This window comes from Terrapene carolina, unplaced genomic scaffold (genome assembly GCF_002925995.2).
Source record: "Terrapene carolina triunguis isolate 2854851 unplaced genomic scaffold, T_m_triunguis-2.0 Scaffold21, whole genome shotgun sequence".
Taxonomy (NCBI): domain Eukaryota; kingdom Metazoa; phylum Chordata; order Testudines; family Emydidae; genus Terrapene; species Terrapene triunguis.
Window position 1 is genome coordinate 33,449,951 of NW_020664372.1, and position 24,395 is coordinate 33,474,345.

General features: G+C 42.0%; 1 protein-coding gene across 1 annotated transcript in view; it reads right to left on the reverse strand.

The window, feature by feature from the left end:
• TUBGCP3 (tubulin gamma complex associated protein 3) overlaps nt 1-24,395 on the reverse strand; it is an 86,818-nt gene that overhangs the window by 24,820 nt on the left and 37,603 nt on the right. Inside the window, exons 8-11 of the mRNA XM_029913220.1 lie at nt 24,153-24,278; nt 19,697-19,765; nt 7,510-7,642; nt 5,218-5,384 (exon numbers count right to left, since the gene is read on the reverse strand). Of these exons, the coding sequence (XP_029769080.1) occupies nt 5,218-5,384; nt 7,510-7,642; nt 19,697-19,765; nt 24,153-24,278 (495 nt within the window). The remainder of the gene's footprint in view (nt 1-5,217; nt 5,385-7,509; nt 7,643-19,696; nt 19,766-24,152; nt 24,279-24,395) is intronic.

Below are 24,395 nucleotides of genomic sequence, written 5' to 3' on the forward strand. Positions count from 1 at the left end.
CTTTCACGTGGGCCATTCTGCCTAACCAGTCCCTAGTTGCAAAGGATGAGGCCAATGAGAAGTCAGGAGTTTGGGAGGAGGTAGCTCCCTTTCTGGGCAGTCTCTTCCCAATTAAGTTCTTTAAACAAGGACTCGCAGATCGATCATAAAAGGGTTTAACTGGGAAGAAAGTCAGGATCAGGCAGCTACCCGCAATAATGTAACAAAGAGCAACAGCCCAGATTGCAGACTGGAAGGCTCTTCCAAGCCCCTCCTGCGCCTTCCAATACCCTCTACCTCAAACATGAGTGAGAGATGTACAGATAGGATAGTGGGGTGAGGGAAATCTGTTTGTAATGGTGCAGTCTGAAGAAGGAGCTCTAACACTTTCATCCCCACAAGGGCAGAGTTAAGGTTGTGATGCATTGTCAGTAGTGAGGTGTGTAGAGGGCATGCACAATCAGATGCCTTAACTTACAATTTCTTGTTCTTTGGAATTGGTGTGAAGTATGTTATTTACAGACTAACCTTAATTAACACATAACATACTGTTTTATGTATTTTCTTATTTACTCAGATTCTGAAGGGACTGTGTGGCAGGGCAGGGGTAAAACCCCCTTTAAAGTCCTGCCAAAATGCTGGCTGCAGCCTGCTCTCTGGCCAGGAGGCCAGGTGTAGAGATGCAGGTACTCAGCAGGGAGCCCAGCTGCAAGCCCTAAGGAGGGCTGGCTCAGAGGAATATGCTGAGCTAAGTAGTGACAGCTGGCCTGGAGCAGGAGAGGGCTATAAAAGCCCTGGGCAAACCTCAGTGGGGAGGCTAGCCTGGGAGGAGACAGAAGGGCAGTATCTCTGTCTCCTTACCAACAAGGAAGCCTGAAGGGCCAGGAGACCCTGGGGAGGGTCTGTGGGGCACTAACTGTTGGGGGATCTGGGAACTGCACAAGCACTGTAAGTAAAGACACTTGGGTGATCCAGCAAAAGAAGGCGTGGAAGGCTCTTTATTATACCAGCCTAAACACAGGGTGCAGGCACAAAAGTGGGAGAGCCTGCTCGGACCCTGTGACAGACTGACAACACAGCAATAGCTACATTAATTAAAAAAAACAGGATCTGCTGCTGAGCCGGCTGGAGCACTTTCACGAAGATCCTAGTATTTGGTAAATTAGCTGCTGCTTTGTCGGTTCCTGTTCTTCATTAAACTTTGTTGGTTGATTAGTAGATTGACAGGATCCAGGAAAGATGATGTAACCGGAATACATCACATTTTCATGAAACCTGAATGTGTCTACATACGAGTTTGGAAAGTGCCTAATAGAAGTTTCCAAACTGTGATTCATGGAGAGCTGACTGGCCACATAGTACTGGTTCTCCTACTTATAACCAACTGCTAAATCTCATTAAAAACAGATAGGAACTTATAAAATAATTTCCTAATGTTACTTTTTCAGGTAAGCAGGCATGCTAAATTGCAATTAGGAAAGCAATGAGATCACAATGGGGAAGGGACATGCCCACAAGACACTGTCTCCATTAAGATGTGGTCTACACTACCAAAGAGTTTGAGAATTCCTGGCTTACCACATTTTGGACTACACTTTAAATAGTAAGTGCCACATTCTGTATTCAAATTGGGTGGGCTTCTGTTGAGTTGGTGATCTAGAATGCTGAGGTTTCCATCTTGTTCTCAACCAAGTGTAATTGATGCAAAGATGCCTGTGCAAGCCTGCAGAAAGCCAGAAATAGTTCTGGGAAGTGTGACCTGACATATTCATCTCAATGGGGTGCCCACTGAGGAAAATTTAAATGTCAAAATTATTCTCAGTGCTGATCAAAACATATAAGAAAGAAGACTGACAGTCATATCATGAAGTTCTTCACAATCTACTCAGTAGCAACTCAACTTGGTGCCACTAGGGTATGGCACTTTGAAGAGTACCATCAGTTTCTTCCTCTGAATAAACCTGACCTGTAGAGCTAGAAGGCTAGATGTGAGGAGCAGAGGCCAAGGGAATGAGAAACTCATCAAGGGGGAGTCAATCACTCTGAGGCCAGGACATATCCAAGCCCTATCCCCCACATAACCAAAATGGCCTCCCCTAGAGAAGCCAGATAGCTTTGTCCCTATAGCTAGTAGTTGCTGCTCCTCCTCCCCACTCCTCTTCTGGAGGGTTTTAGCAGACATCATTGCATCAGTTACAATAGAAGTCACATTTTCATGCTTTTCTTTGTAGCCATGAATGTTTACGAAGATATTTTTAAATGAAATAGATTTTGATGCTGTGACATGACTGAGCCAGGGGGTTTAGGCAGATACCTATTCTGCCTAGGCCTTAATCCAGCTTTGCCCACAAATGTAAATGAACGCCAGTGAGTGGGAGCCAGGGTCTGAGAAGCCCAGCAGTGGATATGCTGTTAGTGACATCTTGTGTGGGTGGAGCTTCAGAGAAAGCCTCCAATATTTCTCCCCCCAATTTGAGTCTGACTATATGAATATTCAGATCACCAGCTGTATCTATACTTAGTTACCTTATCAGAACATCTTAGTAATTTAAAAATTACTAATCTGATTTTTTATTATTAATTATCTTAACTTTTTTGTGACAGAATTACAACTGACAGACTAGACATATGTAAATATACAGTGGTATTTAGCACGGATTTACAAAGACCAACTACAGAAACTGTTAAGAAATGATAGTCTATTTTACTATGTATATAAACCAAAAGACTCAGATTATTTTATTTTTCAAGAATGCCTGAATATTTCACATAATGAGGCTAGGAGCAGTCTGTAAGATGCTTATGGTGTTATATTGCACTGAGACAACACACTACCCCAAGAATTAGAAATTTAAAAATTTACTCAACCAAGAGATTAGGTATAAAGTAATGCTTTTCATTCATTGGTTATTCCTTTAACCATAAGGGCTAATTTTTTTACAGGCAACGTATAGACCCATCTTGGTAAGTGGCATGGAACTAGATCTTGATCAATATGAACAACGAGAAATTTAATTTAAAAAAAGAAAAACCTTAGACAATTCAGTCACTTCTGGAAGTTATGAAAACAATGCTTCCTCTAAGGGCAAAGTAAAATGCAATTACTGTATCTAGAAAACATCCAGTAGCAAACACAAAGAGACAGGAATGCATTTTAGATTATAATTAATCCCATGAAAATACAGAGCTTGAAGAGGTGGGGGGGGGGGGGGGAGAAAAGAGAATCAAGGTCAGGCTATAACTGCAATATGCTTTTATTTTATTGATTCATTTTCCACTCAAGGTCTTTGATTTTCATTATTATATCACACACAAAGAACCACAGAAAAAATAAGAACTCATCATACAATTTTACTGCTAGACAAATGCCAAGGCCTCCCAACTAAAAACAGATATTAAAAAATGATAATTTTCTTATTAAGGAACAAATTTTCAAATATTAGATTCATTAATATGGATTGTGAAGGATCCCATCTTCATCTTATCAAGCAAGTGGACCTTACAGGGGAGGAGAATTTTTTCAAAATGCCACTGCTAGCAAGACATATGGCCTTCAGACAAAATGTAAGCTGTAAGTCCAACACACCACATTAAGCAATTGTTTATTTTCAGTATTTAAGATGCATTATCAATCTATGTAAATTTAAACAAGCTACTTGCAAAAAGTTGACAACTAATAAGTGACAGTGTCAATCACTTATGAGTTTAATTTTTTATTTGAAATATGGCAGAGGAGAGGGGATAAGTTACTTTTAATACTTTTGAAAGGTGTCATAGTGGCAGCCCTAAAGACTGAAGTTCTCTATTTATCCACATAATAGATACAGGCTTCCCTACGTTGACCTTAGAGACCAACTCTGGATGACACTAATTCATTCTCCACGCTCATTTAATTTTCGACTCCAATATAGAATCATAGAAATTGAAGAGGTTATTTAGTCCACAGTTAACAATCTCAGAAGAGTTTAAGTAACTCAGTAACCTAAGTGCCTAATTCATTTTTAAAAATAGAGTTTAGGCTCCTAAATCTCAGTGAAACTCAAAATAAGATTACATAAACCGAGTTGTAACCTGGCAAGGAGAAAAGCAAGCGTGAGGATGATTGAGGTAAGTGTAAACAGGTACAGTTAACAGTGAAGTGCCAATGAGATCTATGAATAAAAAGCCTTATATAAGAGTTGAATACTCTGATTATTAATTTTGTTAAATGATAGAATAAGGAGGTACTATGAAGGTGATAGTACATGAATAACTAGAACAAGGATGGATTTTATAAGAATCTATTACTGCAGAAGTCAAAGCAAATTTTGTAGGACTTTTAAAGGTATTTCATTCTCATAACATTTTCTACAGAATCTGAAAAAGTGAAAGACTCCAAGAGCTCAATATATTTAGCTTAAACAGAAGGGTCAGGGGTGACCTGATTACACTTTATAAGTATCTACACGGGGAATAAATATTTAATAATGGGTTCTTCAATCTAGCAGAGAAAGGTATTACACAATCCAATGGCTGGAAGTTGAAGCTAGACAATTTCAGACTGGAAATAAGGCATTAATTTTTGACGGAGTGTAATTAACCATTGGAACAATTTACTAAGGGTTGTGGTGGATTCTCCATCACTAAAAAGTCTTAAATCAAGACTCGGTGTTTTTCTAAAAGATGTGTTTCAGGAATTACTTTGGGGAAGTTCTATGGCCCTTGTTATACAGGAGGTCAGATTAGATGATCTCACAGTGGTCCCTTCTGGCCTTGGAATCTATGAAAATTATTTGCACTAATGCCTAGGATAATAGTAGGAACTGTAAACATAGACATTAATAAAAATAAACTACAAAGCAAGAGAAATAGTCAAACCTTATACTTCAGGTACAAAATGGATTGCTTGCAAGAGCTGGAACAACTTTTGTACACCATAATGTTATGAGTACATTTTCCAGAAAGAAGTTGAGAGGGTCTGGGCTTTCTCTAACAGTTTTTTTTGCCACGAGTAGAGGCAGCATGCTGGACTTGATGGATCAGTTATCCAATTCAGTCAGGTCATTACTACATGTAGTTTAGTTACATACACAGTAAGTTACACAGGCCATTTCATATTTTAAAATAATGTTGTGCAACTGAACTATTCTTATGCTCATAATGGGTTCAATCCTGCAGTTCTCACTCAAATGTATCATTGATTTTTACTCAAATAAGAACTTGAAAAGGTATCAATATTACTAGTTATACATAACTTACTTCATGGTATGTGTCCTCCAGCTCCCCATCATAAATCCAGCGGTAAAGGAAATTCAAGACCGGATGGGACACTAGGCCAAGAATGTGTTGTACCAGGGATCTCATATAGGGATCTCCTGTTTTAGTGTAGGCATGGACAGCTGATGCTAGTTCACCACCTTTTCTTCCTATGGAGACAGAAGTAGACAGGTGAAGGAAAGAGAGCAGGTTCTGATTATGTACTTTATATTTCAAAAATAACTTTCTTCAGGCCATGATGACTAACTGTATGTCTGTCCATCTCTGACCTTGTTATACAGCAATTTTAAATCCAACACATATAAACATTTAGGCTATGTCTACAATGCATGCCACTTGCAGCAGTGCTTAGGGTATATGTAGCTACATACTATGGAGAAAAGCAGACTGCAGTCACACAGGGGTGTGTGGCGACATGTCAGTGGAAGGCTCTGGCAGCGTGGAGGCATAGGAAAAGTCTTGGCAGCAGGGAGCTGCTGGAACCTTTCCCTGCTGCCTCCCCCCCGCTAGAGCTTTTTCCCACAGTAGTAAAAGGCTCTGGCAGCTCCCTGGAAAAGACTGGCAGTAGGGAGGCAGTCTAGATGAAGGCGGTGCAGCTTGTGCAAGTAGAGAGCCATTTATAGTACATACCCAGGTACACCACATGGTTCAGGTGTGTCTTTATTCTACTCACCTAAGCAGTGCCTCACCATCTACACTGCTGTTTACACCCTTGCTGGGGATAAGGGTATGTACTCTACACACCACCAAAAGGAGTGTGCAATGTAGACATACATTTAGAATTATGACAATTAAAAGAAAACATTAGAAGGAAGATTTAAATATTAAATATCAAACTTAAATCTGTATTTTAACATGTTTCGACACATCCATTGATAAGCTCTGGTTGTTTTATGCCACCCTGAAGCAAGCAAGACCAAGCATGCCAGTTAGTTTTTGCTTTATACTGCTCTGGTGAAGCAAGCCAACCATAAACCCTGCTTGAGGGTACATTTCAATTTCCTCTCTCGTCCTCTAAATTATCCTTGTCTCTTGCACCTCCCTACATTCCCGTGTGCATGCGCGCGCGCACACACACACACACACACACACACACACTTCTCTCGCTCTCTCCAATCCTTCCTATCTTCCCCTGCAGTTTCCTCCTTCCTCTTGCAATCTGAGTAGCTTTAGTGCAATCACTAGCTTTTGAAATAAAATACACCGCTACCTCGATATAACGCCACCAGATATAACACGAATTTGGATATAACGCGGTAAAGCAGTGCTCTGGGGGGCGGGGCTGCGCACTCCGGTGGATCAAAGCAAGTTCAATATAACGCGGTTTCACCTATAATGCGGTAAGATTTTTTGGCTCCCGAGGACAGCGTTATATCGAGGTAGAGGTGTATTTAGGATTAATGGGCTCTCTTTACTGTTATGTCGCATAAGTGAAAGTTTGTCAGCACAGACTGCTACATTAAATCTTTTTCTTCAGAAAAACTTAATGAACTACCCTCTTACAAAATCATTTCTCACTGTTCTCTCTGGTACCGAGGCCATATGCATTCTTCCATTAAGAAATGGTTTCAAAATAGCCATAGCCTCCCACTGTTTCCAATGGGAGTGAAGCCAAACTTTCCTCAGGGCAGGCTATATACCCTCTATGCCAGAGGAATACTCAGACTCACTACAGCAATGGGAGATGGCAGCCATTTTGAAAGAGCATAGCTCTTAGTGTAATTCTGCAAAGCAGAACATTAATCTTCAGGCTCCACAGAGTAGGAAACTTTCAGTTATGAAGAATATGAAAAAGTGACCATTAACCCTAATTTTTTTTTTCAAATGTATCCTGTACAAGAGATTTCAGTGAGTTTTAGTTAGATGGGCAGTTTGAAGAATCTGCATTATTTTGATAAGAAGAAAGCTTCCATTTCTGCTCAAATAGCCTGGTAACCAGCAACAACAGGAAAAGAAATAAAGTATATAATAATTTAAAATGTGTTTTTAGTAAGTAAATTTACAAAAGTATGTGAGAGTATTACTATGGTTATGTAAATATCTATTTAAAATGCTGAAGACAGTCTGGTGGATCTACTGCTTACAGACTTGTTTGAAGGGAAGGTGAACATTTTTACCTGGTCTTCAACCAGCCACATCACTACCAGAAGTCTACTACTTTAATCTCAAATATAATTAATTTAATATAACTGGCATCCATGCTTGGCATGCACAATCACTCCTGAAGTTACAAAACTTTAAAAAATAAAGAAATATTTAAAAAAAATCACAGACCTTGACAGTGATCGACAAGTGCTGCAAGTGTCTTGAGTCTTATTTTAGGATCATATGTCCATACTAGAAGACGACGAAGTGTTAAACTGCTCTCAAGTCCCAAATTTACACCCTGATCATCTTCAAGTTGCAGCTGATCAAATTAAAACACACAGGCATAGTCAAAACACAGCATTCAAGTACTGGCAGCAAAATAGATATTCTACATTTTTGTTCTGAAGTTAGCTTCGTTTAGTTTTTTTATTACATGAAACTAGTCAATACATACATTTTATCATAAAATACTTAGGCTAAAACTTCATAGACTGACATAAGAAGAAACCAAGAATCAAATGTAGATGAAAGCACAGCGCAAAATGTAAAAATAATGGATCTGACAGAAGAAAGAGGGTAGGGAAGACATGAGGGTATGCAACAGAAGCATCAGACAGCTTGATGGATAGGTAGTTACAAAAGCAGCGAAGGACAGAGAAACAATGCTGAAGGATAGCAGGTGGTAATCGGAGAGGCTATGCAGAGAACGGAGTGGAAAGAGAACAAAATGTGTAAAACAAGAATCCTGAGAGCAACAGAATGAATAGTGAAATTTCTACCATGACAGCAGCAGCTTGATTTTAATTCTGCATGGGACAAAGTCTCTTGAAATTTTCCTCCAAAAGTCACCACAATAAAGCAAATAAGTTAACTATAAAGTTCAAAGATGGAGTACTATTAATATATAGGAGCCTAAGTCACTTCTGGAAATGGAACTTGGGTGCTTTTGAAAAAGTTTTACTTCAGATTTAATGAATAGTGCTTAATTAAGGTGTGAATTGAAATCCATGTGGCTGCTCTGCAAATCTTCCCAAAGGGCATCTGCTTAAAACATACACAGAAGCAGCTGTATCGTATATGGGTGGGCGCCAACCCCTGTTAATAAGGGGACCCTAGCCTGAGAGTACACAAGCAAATACATGAAGAAATATATAGCTGTAGAGTGGAAGAACGCATTGGACAAGATGATGGTATGCCAAAATTGTAGCTAAATGGCCTTTCAGGGACAGAACTAACTCCTTGAGGTGTCACAAGTAATCCATATAAAGGAACATAGGAGGACCCTGGAACAACCCCTGTAGTAATCGCCCAAGTAAAGAAACTCTTCCATCTCTGACCTTAGCCATTGGGAAGGGAAAGTACCTAGACTGGAAAAGAACCTCTTATTCTTGTAGAGCAAGAGAGGACAGAGCTAGTAAAGAGTCTATCATCGAGGTAGCCAAATATAAACAATTCTAGATCAGGGTAGAGGATGCTCTCAAGTGTCTGAGACAGCAGGTCTGGTGTTGGATGAAAGCTATATGGCGACTCTTGGGGGAAGTGTACCAGAAAAATCAGCATATGAGAGCTGTCTGGACTACACTGATGCATTCAGAAGAATTTCTACACTGCCTCTGTGGATTTTTTGTAGGAGTCTGGATCCGAGAGGCTTTGGAGGGAATGCCTATAAAAAGGTCTTTGCACCAATCCAGGAGGAATGAATCTGTGAGGGACTCCTAATCTATACTTGCTCTTGAGCAAAAGTCGTGACACACTGTTTTCGCTGGTGGCGAAGATCTATTGCATGTGTTCTCCAAGGGCAGAAGTAATGGTAAACCATTGATGTTTTCAGAGATCAGTCACTGGTCTTGTCATCTTCTGCACAGGGAGCCTGCCTGGACATTTTGTACTCCCAGTAAGAGTAGCGCTATCAGATGAATGCAATATCAATGCAGCTGTGTGTGGGAGGTAGGGTTACTCTGCTCTTCAGGGTCACATGTGATATTGCAGGTGCTCTCTGCCTTAGTCTGCCAGGTGTGGCTGCTTGCTTGGAGCAGAGTACCCCGTGCTGTAAGGTTGACAGTAGTCTCTAATCGATCAACAAAACAGCAATTCAGGATTTGGACCGACCGACCAACCAACCAAACCACCCAAACAAACAAGCTTCAAAATGAAAGCACTTAGGACAAGGCCCTGGCCTGACTGTAGAATCCATGTGTGTAAATCTTGGAAGCAGGTTCCCCATCCTAGTTTGGCGGCATCTGTCATGAAGTATAGGCAGGATGAATGGACTATAAGGTGGATAGAAAGCTGGCTAGATCATTGGGCTCAATGGGCGGTGATCAATGGCTCCATGTCTAGTTGGCAGCCGGTATCAAGCGGAGTGCCCCAAGGGTCAGTTTTGTTCATTAATGATCTGGAGGATGGCATGGACTGCACTCTCAGCAAGTTTGCAGATGACACTAAAGTAGGAGGAGTGGTAGATATGCTGGAGGGTAAGGATAGGACCTAGATGAATTAGAGGATTGGGACAAAAGAAACCTGATGAGGTTCAACAAGGACAAGTGCAGAATCCTGCACTTAGGACAGAAGAATCCCATGCACTGCCACAGACTAGGGACTGAATGGCTAGGCAGCAGTTCTGCAGAAAAGGACCTAGGGGTCATGGTGGACGAGAAGCTGGATATGAGTCAACAGTGTGCCCTTGTTGCCAAGAAGGCTAACGGCATTTTGGGCAGTGTAAGTAGGGGCACTGCAAGCAGAACGAGGGACATGATCATTCCCCTCTATTCAACATTGGTGAGGCCTCATCTGGAGTACTGTGTCCAGTTTTGGGCCCCACACTACAAGAAGGATGTGGAAAAATTGGAAAGAGTCCAGCGGAGGGCAACAAAAATGATTAGGGGGCTGGAGCACATGACTTATGAGGAGAGGCTGAGGGAACTGGGATTGTTTAGTCTGCAGAAGAGAAGAATGAGGGGGAACTTGGTAGCTGCTTTCAACTACCAAGTTCCCCCTGAAAGGGGGTTCCAAAGAGGATGGCTCTAGATTGTTCTCAATGATACCAGATGTCAGAACAAGGAGTAATGGTCTCAAGTTGCAGTGGAAGAGGTTTAGGTTGGTATTAGGAAAAACTTTTTCACTAGGAGGGTGGTGAAGCACTGGAATGGGTTACCTAGGGAGGTGGTGGAATCTCCTTCCTTAGCGGTTTTTAAGGTCAGGCTTGACAAAGCCCTGGCTGGGATGATTTAGTTGGGGATTGGTCCTGCTTTGGAGCAGGGGGTTGGACTAGATGACCTCCTGAGGTCCCTTCCAACCCTGATATTCTATGATTCTCTGACTAGGGCTGCAGAAGTTGTCTATGTTCAAAGTGTACTGCTCCTACAAAAAGGACAGTTCTTGACAAATGAACAGTTTCAAATTTTGCCAGTTGATTTTGAGCCCAAAATGACATGTTAAATCTAGAGAACAGAAGAGCCCCTACTGCGATCTGGCCTTGAGAAGCCAGTCCTTTAAAATACAGAAAAACATGTACTCTCTCTTAGGTGGGATGTCATTACGACCAGAGACTTTGAAGAAAGAAAAAAAAAAATACATAGCACTGCTGACTTCTTGGAGGAGATGTTTTTTCTCTTTAGCAAAAGCTCAGGTATTCCTGTGCAACTTCTCTGTACCAACGTGAAAGTAGGCATCTTTCAAGTCAAGAGCCACTCAGCCTCCTTGGTATGGAGATCAATCATCCATTCCCTATGGTGATTGTCCTGAATTCTGAAGTTCTGATGTATTTGTTTAGACTGCTTACATCTAAGATTGGGTGGAGGCCATCAACCTTCATGGAGATTAGAAGTATAAGTCAGAAGAGAATAACTTCCACGAGTTAATAGGCAGCAGGTTTAAAACAAACAAAAGGAAGTATTTTTTCACACGATGCACAGTCAACCTGTGGAACTCCTTGCCAGAGGATGTTGTGAAGGCCAAGATTATAACACGGTTCAAAAAAGAACTAGATAAGTTCATGGAAGATAGGTCCATCAATGGCTATTAGCCAGGATGGGCAGGGATGGTTTCCCTAGCCTCTGTTTGCCAGAAACTGGGAATGGGTGACAAGGGATGGATCACTTGATGATTACCTATTCTGTTCATTCTCTCTGCGGCACCTGGCATTGGACACTGTCCAAAGACAGGCTACTGAGCTAGATGGACCTTTGGGTTGACCCAGTATAGCCGTTCTTATGAGTGTATTCCTGAAGAGGGATGGGTAACAGGGGTTGGGAGGCAGTCTGATGAGGCTCTATATATGAAGTAACTTTGAATTAAGGCTTCTGGATACCCAGCAATCTGAGGCAATTTCTTCACACCAGGCATCATAGAACCTCACAAACCCATCTCCAAAGAGACAGGGAAGAGGTGGCGTCAGAAGAAAGGATGAAAGGCTATTGGAACAGGTCTTCTAACTGCAGAGTCAAACGTGTTGTCTGGATACAGACAATACAGAAGATTAAGGCAATGTAAATGGATTTCTTCTTTCCTTAGCTGGTAGCAGAAAAGACCACGGGCGCAAGCCATTGCCATTGTTGTTTCAGCCTCACTGAGGTTTCATCATTCCCTCTGTTCCCACTACACAAACACTAAGACCACCCTGAGCTTCACAGGTTAAATTCTCTATTCATCCTTGTTATTTTGGAACAGGGCTCAAGGAGTCATGGAGAATCTATGCAAACTGACTTATGTGGCCAAGACACTGGTGCAAGAATTGGAGGAGTCCCAGGGAGGCACAGTGGATCATAACACTGCCATCTGCAGCAAGATTTTTTGTTGCTTGTCTCTGGTTTTCAGGGATTGAAGCTATCAGCCCAGAGGGCATGTGGACAGTGTACCCGGTAATTGTGTAAATGTGTAAGCAGTATACATGCAGGGGACTAGACTAGATGACCTCTCGAGGTCCCTTCCAGTCCTATGCTTTGATGCCCACACACCTCAATGAATGAGATTTCCTGTCAACCAAATGAGTAAATTCTGCATCCATCCTTATTGAAGGGGCAGAATGGATAAATTTAGTACCCCTAAGTCTTTTCTAATGCATCAGAAACTACAAGGGAGTTGGCTCTTGCATGTTGTAGTAAATAAAATATATTCTATCCACTTCCCTGGAGACTGCCAGTGAACAGGACTCTGTTAGTCAAATACTGTTAACTGGGTATAAACAGTCCCTTACTGACCAGAAGGGACATCCTATCATTCAGTTTAGCTTGAACGATGTTAAACAGAAATCTGTTTCCACAGTGACCAAAGCAGTCTCCAATTGATATATATGAGCTGTCCAGCAGCTTTTGGGTCTGATGAAATTCATCTAGCAGAGATACTACACAGTAACATATATCATCACCAGCTGAGCCATCTGTGGCAATAATCACCCACAGGGACTCCATCGTTCAAAAGAGCATCATGACTATCCTCCCTGCTCATATTGGAAATGAGGGAGAGAGGTGGCAGACTGGTATTACATCACAGTTCACTGCTGGTGGAAACAGTGCCAACGACATTTGACACAGAGTGGTGGTGCTTGTAGGGAGGACCATGACAGCACATGTAAAAAGCTGAAAAATCTGAGTTCTGAGAGCACAGGGGGCTTAACAGCCCTTGGAACTGAAAAGGTGAACAGTACTCAGTCGCTGGACAATTGTAGAGCTAAAGGGAGACCCTTGTAATCACTAACTAGGAATTCCAGAGCTGACAGATCAGGAAACTGTTCAGAGGATGATAGATGAACCAAGAAAGCAAGAATCCTGTATACAGACTGAAGTTTTAGTCTAGGCAAAGTCTGAGTATAAAGAATATGACTCTGCAAATCCTGAACTACTACAATGCCAGTTAAGGAGCCAGACTTCCTTTGAAATCAGTGCTAGGAAATCTTCACAAGATCGGTGCCAATATTCTGTTCTTCCCCTGCTTTTTACATTGGGGATCATCCACAGTAGACAGAGTATCAAGAGCTGGTGACAGTACTTTTTCCAGGATATGCACCAGATTGTCTAGGTCATGAATATAAGGACAATAGACAGCGGCGAGCCATGCCTATAAAGCAGCCTACCATAGAGGAGTGACATAGGTACATGACACTATGTGATCATGGAGTCAGTCCTCGCAGTGGTTTGAAGACAGTGTGGAACCTGGCAAGCAGTACAAAAGCACTGGCAGAGGTCAAATCAAGGACTGCACCCATAAATTCTATCCTCCGTAAGAGATGCAAAGTTGATTTGTGTTTGTTCAGTGTTAGGCCCAGAATGTTGGAGACTCAGGATTTGGTGGACAACGACCTGCACATGATGTTTGGACCAGCCCTGAACCATCACTCATCCAGATAAGGATATAGATCTGTCTCTTTTGGGTAGGCAAGTTGCCACTATCACATACATTTGGTAAATATCCTTCGGTCTGTTGTCAGCTCTGAGAGTAAGATGGTTAATTGGTAATGGTAGTCTCCAACACTGGCCATGAGGAACCTCCTGTGGCCAGGATGGATCGCCTCTTAGAAATGAGTGTCCTGCAAGTTGAAGGCAGTATAATATTCTCTTGGATCTAGGAAAGGGATGATCGTAGCTAAGGACACCATGCAGAACTTCATCTTCTTGATGTATTTGCTGAGGTTCTAAATGTCTAACATGGTCTGAGACCACCTCTGTCTTTGGGTATCAGAAGGTAATGGGAATAAAATTCCCTGCTCTGATGACACAAGAGCATGCCCTCTATGGCTCCAAAGAATATAGAGCAGCGGTCTCAAAGTCCCAGCCCACGGGCCATCTGTGGCCCGAGAACCTCCACACTGCGGCCTGCGGAAACTTTTAAAAAAATTCTTTCATCCGGGTGGCTGCTGGCCAAGGAAGGGGAGTGGGCAGGAGAAATGCAGCCACGCTGCCGGCTCGGTCTGCTGCAGGCGCCGGCGCCCCCCCCACCCACCCACCCACAGCTCCCATTGGCTGGGGAAGAGGGACAGAGGATACCATCACTAGTCACCGGGCAGAGTCAGCATCATTAGTTGTCGGGCAGAGTCAGCCATGGAGGCAGCATCACTAGTCGCCGGGCAGAGTCAGCCAGGGCAGCATGAGGCCAAGGGAGCGAGAGAAAAGGGTGGGAAATGGGCTGGGAGGTGGTGTGACTCATGAGGCTCCAATGACAGCGCAACGGGGCATGCTGCCTCTGTTCCCCCTCCCCGAGCGCTGACTCCATGGCCAATGGGAGCTCCGGGGGATGATGCCTGCACGGAGGCAATGTGTCTGATGCCTGCAGATAAGATAAGGTGAAGATAAGAAGAAAGGAAAGATGTTCCTTCTAGCTGTTGGCACTGCAGGTCTATGTAATGAAATGGGGCCCTTTATTTACTTTTTTACCCACTGTCCCATGTAATGTTGGTAGGTTGCGTAGGAGAGGGCCATCTCAGCAGGAGCACCAAGAGGCACTGAACCTGATGGGAGCATAATCCCAGACACACAGGGAGAGTTAGAACCACCTCCTGCATCTGACCAGTGGGCAGACCATGACTATGCCTCCTCCTCAGCCACTTTTGTGCCCAACGAGGCCCAGCCCAGCAAGGTCCTGCTGTCAGCAGAGCATGGAGTGTGGGAAAGTGGACCGAACACAACTATCTGATGCACACACCTTGCTGCAATCCTGAAGGTTTGAACTGCTCCGTCACTGAGGACGAACATCAAACTGACAGAACTGAAGCATTGCCAGGTGTCTGGCAAACACTAAAAACTCTCTGGCAGGTGAAGAATTGTAGAAAGTTGTATGACTGTATTTTTTATTTCTAATAAATTCGAAATAAAATACACAATATAAACGTTTTCTTTTCTGAACACCATCTTCAGTGACATTATTGGCCCACTGGGAGGATGAGAGGACTGGCACTGGCCTTAAGGTAAATTGAATTTGAGACCCCTGATATAGAGCCTGCACTTCCTGTCTTAGCACAGACTAGTGATCCCTGAAGGAGGGAATTTCCATCCAGATTCCATTGTGCTTAGCACCCAGTTCTTTGAGGCGATGAATTACCAAGCACAGAAAATGGGACAACCTGTCCCAGAAAGGTGGGGAAGGACCAGTGAGATCCATACTGGATAGTACACAGTCCTCAACCGAAAAGTCAAAATGACAGCTTGGAGGCCTTTGATTGCTGAGATGAAGAGAAAGGCAAGGGCTTCTTTCTTTGTGATCTTTGCCTCCTCTTGGATTGATCAGGCTGCTGGAAAGGGTAGTATTGCTGTCTAAGCTGGTACTGCAGATCACATTTAGTCCTCTGTCATGGGTGTCTAGAGGTCCAAGAACTACAGCACCACTAGAGTTTATTAGAGTGTGCAGAGCCTCATCTGTCTTGGATGAGAACAAGGGACAACCCTTGAAAGGGGGGGTCCTCAATGGTTTGTTGCACCTCTACAGGAATCTGAAGGCCTGTAACCATGCTGCTCTGTGCATGGCCTAGCCTGATCCAGGTAAAAGCTAAAGCTCTTGTAACATTTAGAATATGAAACTTTTCTTTGCTTTTACTCAAATGAGGCTTTCAAAAGAAAGCCAGTAAATAAACTGTTTGGTTAATGTGAAAACTGGAAACCACACAAGTGAGGAACTCTGGGTGAGGCTGAAGGCAAACCTCGTCTCTAACAACGATTGTATAAGGAGGTTCTGATACTAAGGCTTGCAATTCCCCTACTCTTGACTGAGGCAATAGCAACCAAGAAAGGCACCTTCATAGAAAGGTAGAACAGAGGTCACCACTGGCTCAAAGGGGGGGGACCCATTAACTTTGCTAGAATTAAATTTAAGTTCCACAGGGGGACCAGGCAGTGTACCTGTGGATATCATCTGCCCAAACCCTTCAGAAACCTGACAGACTTAGCGTTTGAAAAAAGCGAGCAGTTATCCACAGGAGGGTGGAAAGCTGAGATAGTTCCCTCATAGTCCACCTGGCAGCTAACAACTAACCCTTGCTGTTTCAGGAATAAGAGAGAGTTCAATTTATGGTGAATAGATCAAGTCAGGGAAATGCCTTTCTGTGTGGACCAAATGGAGAATCTTTTCCATTTAGTAAGATAAATAGTCTTCATTGAAGGCTCTTTACTATTTAGAAGAACTTTCTCAACTCCCTTAGAGCAACTTTCTTCCAAGAGTGTCAGCCACGAAGCATCCATGCTGTCAGGTGGAGGGCCTGCAAATTGGGATGAAGACGGCACATGTGGTCTTGGGAGATTACAGCCACATCTTGCAGGAGCGACACTGGAAATCTGACTGAAAGGGCTGTAGAGTCAAGAACCAATATTGATGGGACCATGCTGGGGCTAGAAGTATAAGGTGAGCACAATCTTATTTGACTTTGGACAAGACAAGACTTTGGGCAGAAGCAGAATTGGAGGGAAGGCATATAGCAGGCCCTTAGACCAGGGTAGGAGGATAGCATCTGCCAACGAACCTGGGTTATAATCTGCTCAGGAATGACTACTTTTTTTTGCTCTTGTTGCATATAAGTCCACCTGGGGAATTCTCCAAATCTGGAAAATGGACACATCTGAACAGAGAGACCACTAATGGTGACCTTCGAATGACCTGCTTAGTAATCTGCTGGCAATGCAGAAACTCCAAAGCAGAATCGCTTTTTGGCATAACTTCATCAACTGGGATCCCCTCGTTTGTTTACATAGAACACAACTGCTGTGTTCTGTGAGCACCAACAAATTCTACCCTTTGATATGTGAAAGGAACACCATGCAAGCTAAATGGATGGGCCCGAAGCTCCCCAATATTTATATGGAGCTGTAGATCATGAATAGACCAAAGACCTTGTGTCCGAAAGGGACCTAAGTGTACTCCCCAACCTAGATCAGATGCATCTGAGACGTATGGTGAGTGTCTGATGTGCGGGAACAAAGGGAACTCCCATGCAAACATTCACAGGTATTTGAACCACCATGTCCACATGAGGACAGGCCTGTAAATACACCTACGCTAGCCAGCCTTGTAGCTCCCTAAAGTGCAGCCTGACATGCTGCACCATGTAATTGCATGCCGCCATATGCCCTAGAAGCTTGAGGCAGTTTCATACTGTAGTAACAGGATGTGCCTTTAGATCTAGAGCAATATCCTGCATTGTTTGGCATCTCAGCCCTGGCAGGAAAGATTTAGCCTTTATAGAGGTCTGGGTAGATGTCTCCATATTGATTAGGAGCCCCAGCATGTCAAAAGTGGACTGTATAGTGGCCGGGACAATACCTGTGACCTGGACTGGCCTCTTACTAGCCAGTCATCTATGTAGGGGAATATGTGGATGGCTGTCTTTTGCAGGAATGCCGCTATCACAGCTATGCACTTTGTGAACACGAGGAGCTACTGACAGACCAAAAGGCAGCACTGCGAATTGGTAGTGGGATCTATTAATCACGAACCTGAGGAATTTTCAGTGGCTCTGGTGAATAGCCATGTGAAAATAGGAGCCTTTTAAGTCGAGAGCAGCATACTAGTCACTGGAATATAGGGAAGGGATAATGGAAGCTAGAGTGACCATCCAGAATTTTATTTTCTTTAGGAATTTGTTTAGCTGTCTTAGATCTAAAATAGACCTGAGACCCCCAACCTGCCCCCTTTGCTTTTGGGATTAGGAAATTTAGGGACTAAAATCCCATCCCCTAAACAACAAGGGACCTTCCTGTATGGCCCCCGCAGGAGGAGAATGAGAAATTGGACCTCCTGAAGTAGCACATTTTTGTGAGAGTGGTTCCTAAAGAGGGACAAAGAAAGGGGATAGGGAAGGAGGGAAAGAAAATTGAAAGGTGTATCCCATTTTCACCATGCTTAGGACCCACTGATCCATGGTGATGAGGGCCCAAGCACTCAGGAAGTGGGACAGATGTTGGCAAATATTCAGATGGAGAAAGATGGTACACTGAGGAATGATAGACTGCTTTTGACCCCTGGGTCAAAATGTTTGTTAAAAGGACCCAGTTTGCCTAGATGAACTGGCAGCTGCAGAAGAGGAGGGAAGAGAAGGATGCCTGTAACTTTTGCCATTATTTCTGGACATATCCTGTGTATGAGGCATGAAAGGCAGAGATCTGGACTTTGAAGGACCAGTACCAAATTATTCTTATGTTTCAGAGGTCAGGACCAGGGATTTCCCTACAGCCCCCTGAACTCCCCACATCCCTCTAGTGGTCAACTAGGCACTGTTGCTAATTTAGTCATTTTCCAACCCCTCTGGTAAATTTGAACACCCCCTCTAATTTCAATTCCTGGAGAAAACACTGGTCAGAACTGTTCAGAAGCCCTAGACTTCGAAGACAATGGACCTGGTGATGGGGATCTGCTCTGCTGGTAATGCTAGGGAAGCACTTTGAGAGGGGTTACTGAAGAGCTTCCCTTCGACAACCAAGGGCATTCCAAAGCTAGTCTCAGGGCTGCCTTCATCAGGATGCAGTGGAGACGCCCCTCCCTCAGTTTTTGTCTTGGTCTTAAAACCATGGTAAATGGAGCATCTGTCTCTAACGTGACCCTTCTCCAAGCACTTCAGATAGCACAACTCAGGGAAAGTGATGGGCACAGGTTTTCAGCAGCCCATGCAAGGCTTGATCCTCGGGGACCTTGGTATAGGGTCATCCCAGTATTGGGTGGGGCCCAGAGGCCCTGCTAAGCAAACGTTAGCCTGAAAGCTAAAATAACCCAAATAAAACACTAAAAAAATTAATAAAAAGTTAGAAATGCATTTTTTTTTTGCTTAAAAGAATATCACTAGGTAAAGAGATCACTAGGAACACTGACGGTCTGACCACAAACTTCTTTGTGAGAAAGAAGTGAGGGTGGGGTTACTCCACCCTTTCTACCCTTGCTTTCCAACACAAGGAGCTTGGCAATGGGCAGGGCCACCTCTACAGGTACTACTAAGGAAAACTCTCTTGCACCAGTGCAAAGAGGCATGCACACACCTACACTGTAATGGACATATGCAAGCACTAATAGAAGAAATGTGCACAGATGTAATTCATGAAATCAAAATGGCTGAGAATTTAAAAACTGGATGGTAATAGACAGCAAAACTGAGTGATGATTCAACCTGGTGATATTCTGAACACAAGAGTCCTCAACCATGCTTGTAGCTGTTTCCATTACTTCATACGGTCTCTATAGACATTCCAGGCTTCAGAGTGACACACCTGGTATCTTACTTCATGGCTGCCAGATGCCCACATAGTTAGACCCTTCACCAACCAGATTCTTGCTTTTATAATGCTCATATTGTATCAATTAGCTAAATAAACAGTCTAACCAAAAGTCACAATCGTCTAGAAAATTATTTAGTGATTTGTAAACACGAAAGGGTGAACTCAAGAACCAATCAGAAGTATTAATTTACCTGGGAGTGTAAAACAGAGAGAAGCCTGTAGTATTCTTTGAGTTCCTGGTGTAAGGCAGCACAAAAACTCTGAGAGGGGAGAAAAAAAAAAAATTCAAATAAATGCTATTTCCATTTTCACTTTTATCTAGCATTTTAAAACATTGATATTAAGATTGCGTCTTTTTTCAAAACCCAAACCTAACTAAAATGTCTTCAAGAAAGCCACCTGAAGTATCATCCGGAAAGATGATATGAATGCACCAGCTGCTGCCTGTCTCTTCAGCATGCAGCTAACAGGTATATACATTGTCAGTCAGGGAACAAGAAAGTTTCTGCTGGCTGCCAACTTAATTCTACTGATAATCTAAGGCTTGGTCTACACTCACCCCCCAAATCGAACTAAGGTACGAACTAAGGTACGTGAATAACGTAGCTGAAGTTCGAAGTACCTTAGTTCGATCTTACCTCGGTCCACACGCGGCAGGCAGGCTCCCCCGTCGACTCCGCGGTACTCCTCTCGTCTAGCCGGAGTACCGCAGTCGACGGCGAGCACTTCCTGGTTCGACTTATCGCGTCCAGACAAGACGCGATAAGTCGAACCCAGAACTTCGATTGCCAGCCGCCGAACTAGCGGCTGGGTGTAGACATACCCTAAATTCTGACATCAATACCCTAAGTAATTGGGTTCTCAAATGGTTAAAAAAAAAAAAATATGAGCAGTACAACAGCATTGTGCATATCAGTTGTATGAAGACTACAGACTTCTTGGGAGCAAGAATGGCATTTGCTGTGTTTGTATAGTGCCTAGCACAAAAGGATCTCAACTTAATTGAGGCTTCTAGGCAAGACCGCAATATAAATGTTAAATAATAAAAACGTAAAGTTAAAGACTAGTATCTAATATAAAGAAGAGGTCTGTATACATCATGGGCAAGCCAGTACATTCTTCTGTGGTGCTTTGAAAAGAATTAATATTCCCTCTTTAGGTACTGCTTGTACATTTTGGCAATGGAACATGCGATAACCACTCGCCATTCCTCACCTGACACTGAAGAAAGGAAGACCAATAATAATGAAAAGTTTAAATGGTCTGAAAGGTGCACTCCATGATGATGTGGTCAAATTTACAAAGGCCTCACCCAAAGCTCAAAGAAGTCAATAGAATAATGGTTTTCAAACTGGGGAACACGAGCGCTCATCAGGGGGTACGCAAGAAAAATCCTATAGTGGCGGACAACGCATTTTACTTAGTAAGACTTGGCAATCTAATCAAAGGTATATTATGTCTGTATCTCAGATGGGGGTATACAGTAGACTATATTATGTGGAAAGGGCCTACAAATTTTGAAAACCACTGCAACTGAAAGACTTTCATTGACTTAAATGAGCTTTGAGCAGTTGCAAATACAGCACTCCATCAGAAACAAAAGCATCACAGACCATTTGGTCATCTTCTTCCAAGAAGGCCTATATTGCTAGAGTATAACCAAAAAATAACTGAACTACAGTTTTGATTAAATATTTTTCTAAAGGCAGTTGAAAACATTTTGCCAGAAATAATTTTTTTATTATTTGGGTGGAATTTGATCTAGGAGAGGATATGAAATATCATTCCCCATTATTACTATTTATTAATTCTGTTAACCTGGCACAGTAGGCTAAAAAGACTAATTTAATTTTCAAAAATTGATTACCATTTCTGAACTGTGACGGAAATGTGTTTTGCTTTTTAATCTATTTCAAGTAACAAATGATTAACACTTTATGAAATATCTAAACTACTTTGCTAATCAAAGTAAATCAGCAATTTTGATATCTGCCTTCACAAATTTGACTGAAAACAGTCCATGTCAGTATATTTACATAAAGAAGTCTGCTACATCATATACAGCTAAGTGAAATTTTTCTACTCCCTACCCCTGTCAGCCTAAAACCAAGTGAAGCAAATCCAAAGTAAAAAACTGGAGCTAACAGTACTCTGTAAAAGTAAACTAACTATTTGCTACCTTAGATGTAGCCCATTGAATAATTATTACTGACAGAAGGAAGAGAAATCCCAATTTTCCTTCCATAAATTTAAGTCCCTTATCAAAAGAATCATCTTTTTTCCAGATTAAGAAAAATGTGACCAGTATTGACATTTGATCCTAAACTTTAAAGTAAGTGAAAGTGTTCCTCTCTTCAAATTGATTTTATGAGCAAGAAAGAGAAATGCAAGAGAGAATAAATTTATCCGACTCCAGAGAGGGGTCAAGAGTTATGTACAGATTGCTGAAGAATAAGAACTCCACGACATGTAACCCTACTTTCCATTTCTTCTCACTTGTTCCTTCAGCACAATTTAGTAATTTACCAAAGCAGTGCCCATTAAACTGAAGGGCAAAGTAGGGTCTATAGTAAGATAACATTCAAAGGCACTAGTTAAATGTTATTTCTCCACATTCATTATGTCAAACATTTCTAACTTCAGCATTCAAAGCATTTACAGTCATACTGGACATCAGATCATCAATAAAATAAATGAACTTTAATAGTTCAAATTTGCACTCAGTGCCAATTGCAATTACTTGATAAAATAAGGTTTGGGATACAAAGTATGCAATGAAAACTGGATATTATCCTAGAAGTCTGACATGGCTTACAACATGGTTTCAAGGGGAAAGTAGAACTTGTGCTCAAGAGAGGGAATTTAAAATGCTTAGCACCTCAACCCTACTTTGATATTTTCTTTGAGAATGTGTGAACATGTAAGGTAATTATATTTCACTGCTGATTATCCTGGAAAAGTAGCTACAATTAAGTAGTGTAGCTGGAAAAATAAAAAGGTCAATGTGCAGTATATCTGACACGTATTGCTAGTAACTGACAGGCTAGTTTCTGACCCTCATATGTCAGTCAAAAAGCTGGGTTAACAGTAACATATACAGGTGGTTTAGGCTTAAAATAAATGTGTAATTTTCTGTGTGTGCTCTAAATAAGGATGAGATTTTCTGAGACAGCAAATTAAAGAAGCTTTCAACTGCACAGTATATTTGCAATAAGTTCTTAATGCTGAGCATGCAGCATCTGAAATTGTCAAATGAAGTGTTCAAGAATGATAAAACATGATCTTTTGCCTAGTTACTGACTAGTTAAGTAAATTATACAGCTTTATCTTCATACACTGGTGCCATAGAAGTCACACAAATGCTAGTCTCAGACACAAATCATGAATGGAAAGCTATACAGATACACTTGATGGCCTACACAGCATTCTACACAGGCCCTGAAACTTGTACTTGATGTCAGAGATATAAAACATTTAGTTTACTGAGGAATTTACAGTCTCCTGTTTTGTGAAATGAAAGACTAAAACCAGAGACAGTGAAAAATAAGCATAAGCAGGAAACTATTCTAGGAAAGAGGTTAGGAAACCTCACCTTGAAATTGAGTTTTTTCACACTCAAACACACACACACACACACACACACACACACACACACACACAGCACTGGCAAATAAAACATGGATGTCAGTATTAGCCTTTAGAAAATAATTCTTAATATTTTATTATATATTATTTAGAATGAAAAAAGGACAGTCAGAAGGGGACAGAATAAAAACCAATAGAAAAGTAGAAAGCACCATAGTGTCTCTACTGACCTCAAGAAAAATTAGACTGAAGGGAGGAGCACTTCACTTTCTTTGCAGATTAGGTAGGATGTTATGGCTAGAGGCAGGGACAACAACATTTCTGACGACTCAGAAGGAATAATATCCAGTTTTACAGAGGGAGCAAGTGAGAGGAAACGGGAATGCCTTAGCGGTAAATGTGGTTTTAGGTTTTACAGCAGCTGTGAAGTTACTGCAGACTATAAATCATGATGATGGAACCTATAAAAACAAAAATTGACATTCTTTTGATGTTGCATTCAAAAGAAATGGCAGCAGATAACTGGCGATTTGCATTTAGCCTCAGTAGTGCAGTATTTTATTTAATATCAATGAACATCATCTATCAGCTAGTCAAGAGTGTTCCCTTACACATTTTTCAGGGGAGAACGACAAAGTAAAGCAGAATCTCTCTCCTAACAATGCAAGTGGGCACACTTTAATTAGCTCAGAGATGCCACTATGCCATTCCTGGATTTTTTTTTTTTTTTTTAATATAAAAGTAAACTTAAAAAAATTTAAGTCAAGTCTATGGAGGAGGCACTCCCAACTAAGGATAGAAGGGCAAGACTGCTCCATAGGACTAGCAAGAATGAACCCTATTATGACTCAGCTGAGAGCTCCTTTACCCTACACCCAGACTTTGGCTCATAGCCAACAATGACAGTCCACACAGGAGTAAATCAAATGATACAGAAGGACATCAAGTTATGAATTCTCCAGAGTCTCCCCACCATTCCCGTATTGTATTTCTAGATCCAGCAATTCCTAAAGGGAATGAAATCAAAGTTTTGTAATCTAGCCATCTTTGTATCCAACATACCTGACCTACAAGCCCAAAGGCACGATCCAAGCTCCTCTGGTCTGTGTATCTTCTTATTTTATTGTGTAGCCATCCTAACTCTGCGAGTCTGCTTGTGGTATCTCTGAGCGATTTGGAGAGGCTGACCTACAAAGTTAGCAAAACAACAAAAGCTCATTAAGTCTGGATTAAAAAAAACAAAAACAAACCCTCCCTATTTCCCCAAGAATCTCTTTGCTCAGCATAGAGCAGACTCATTCAGTG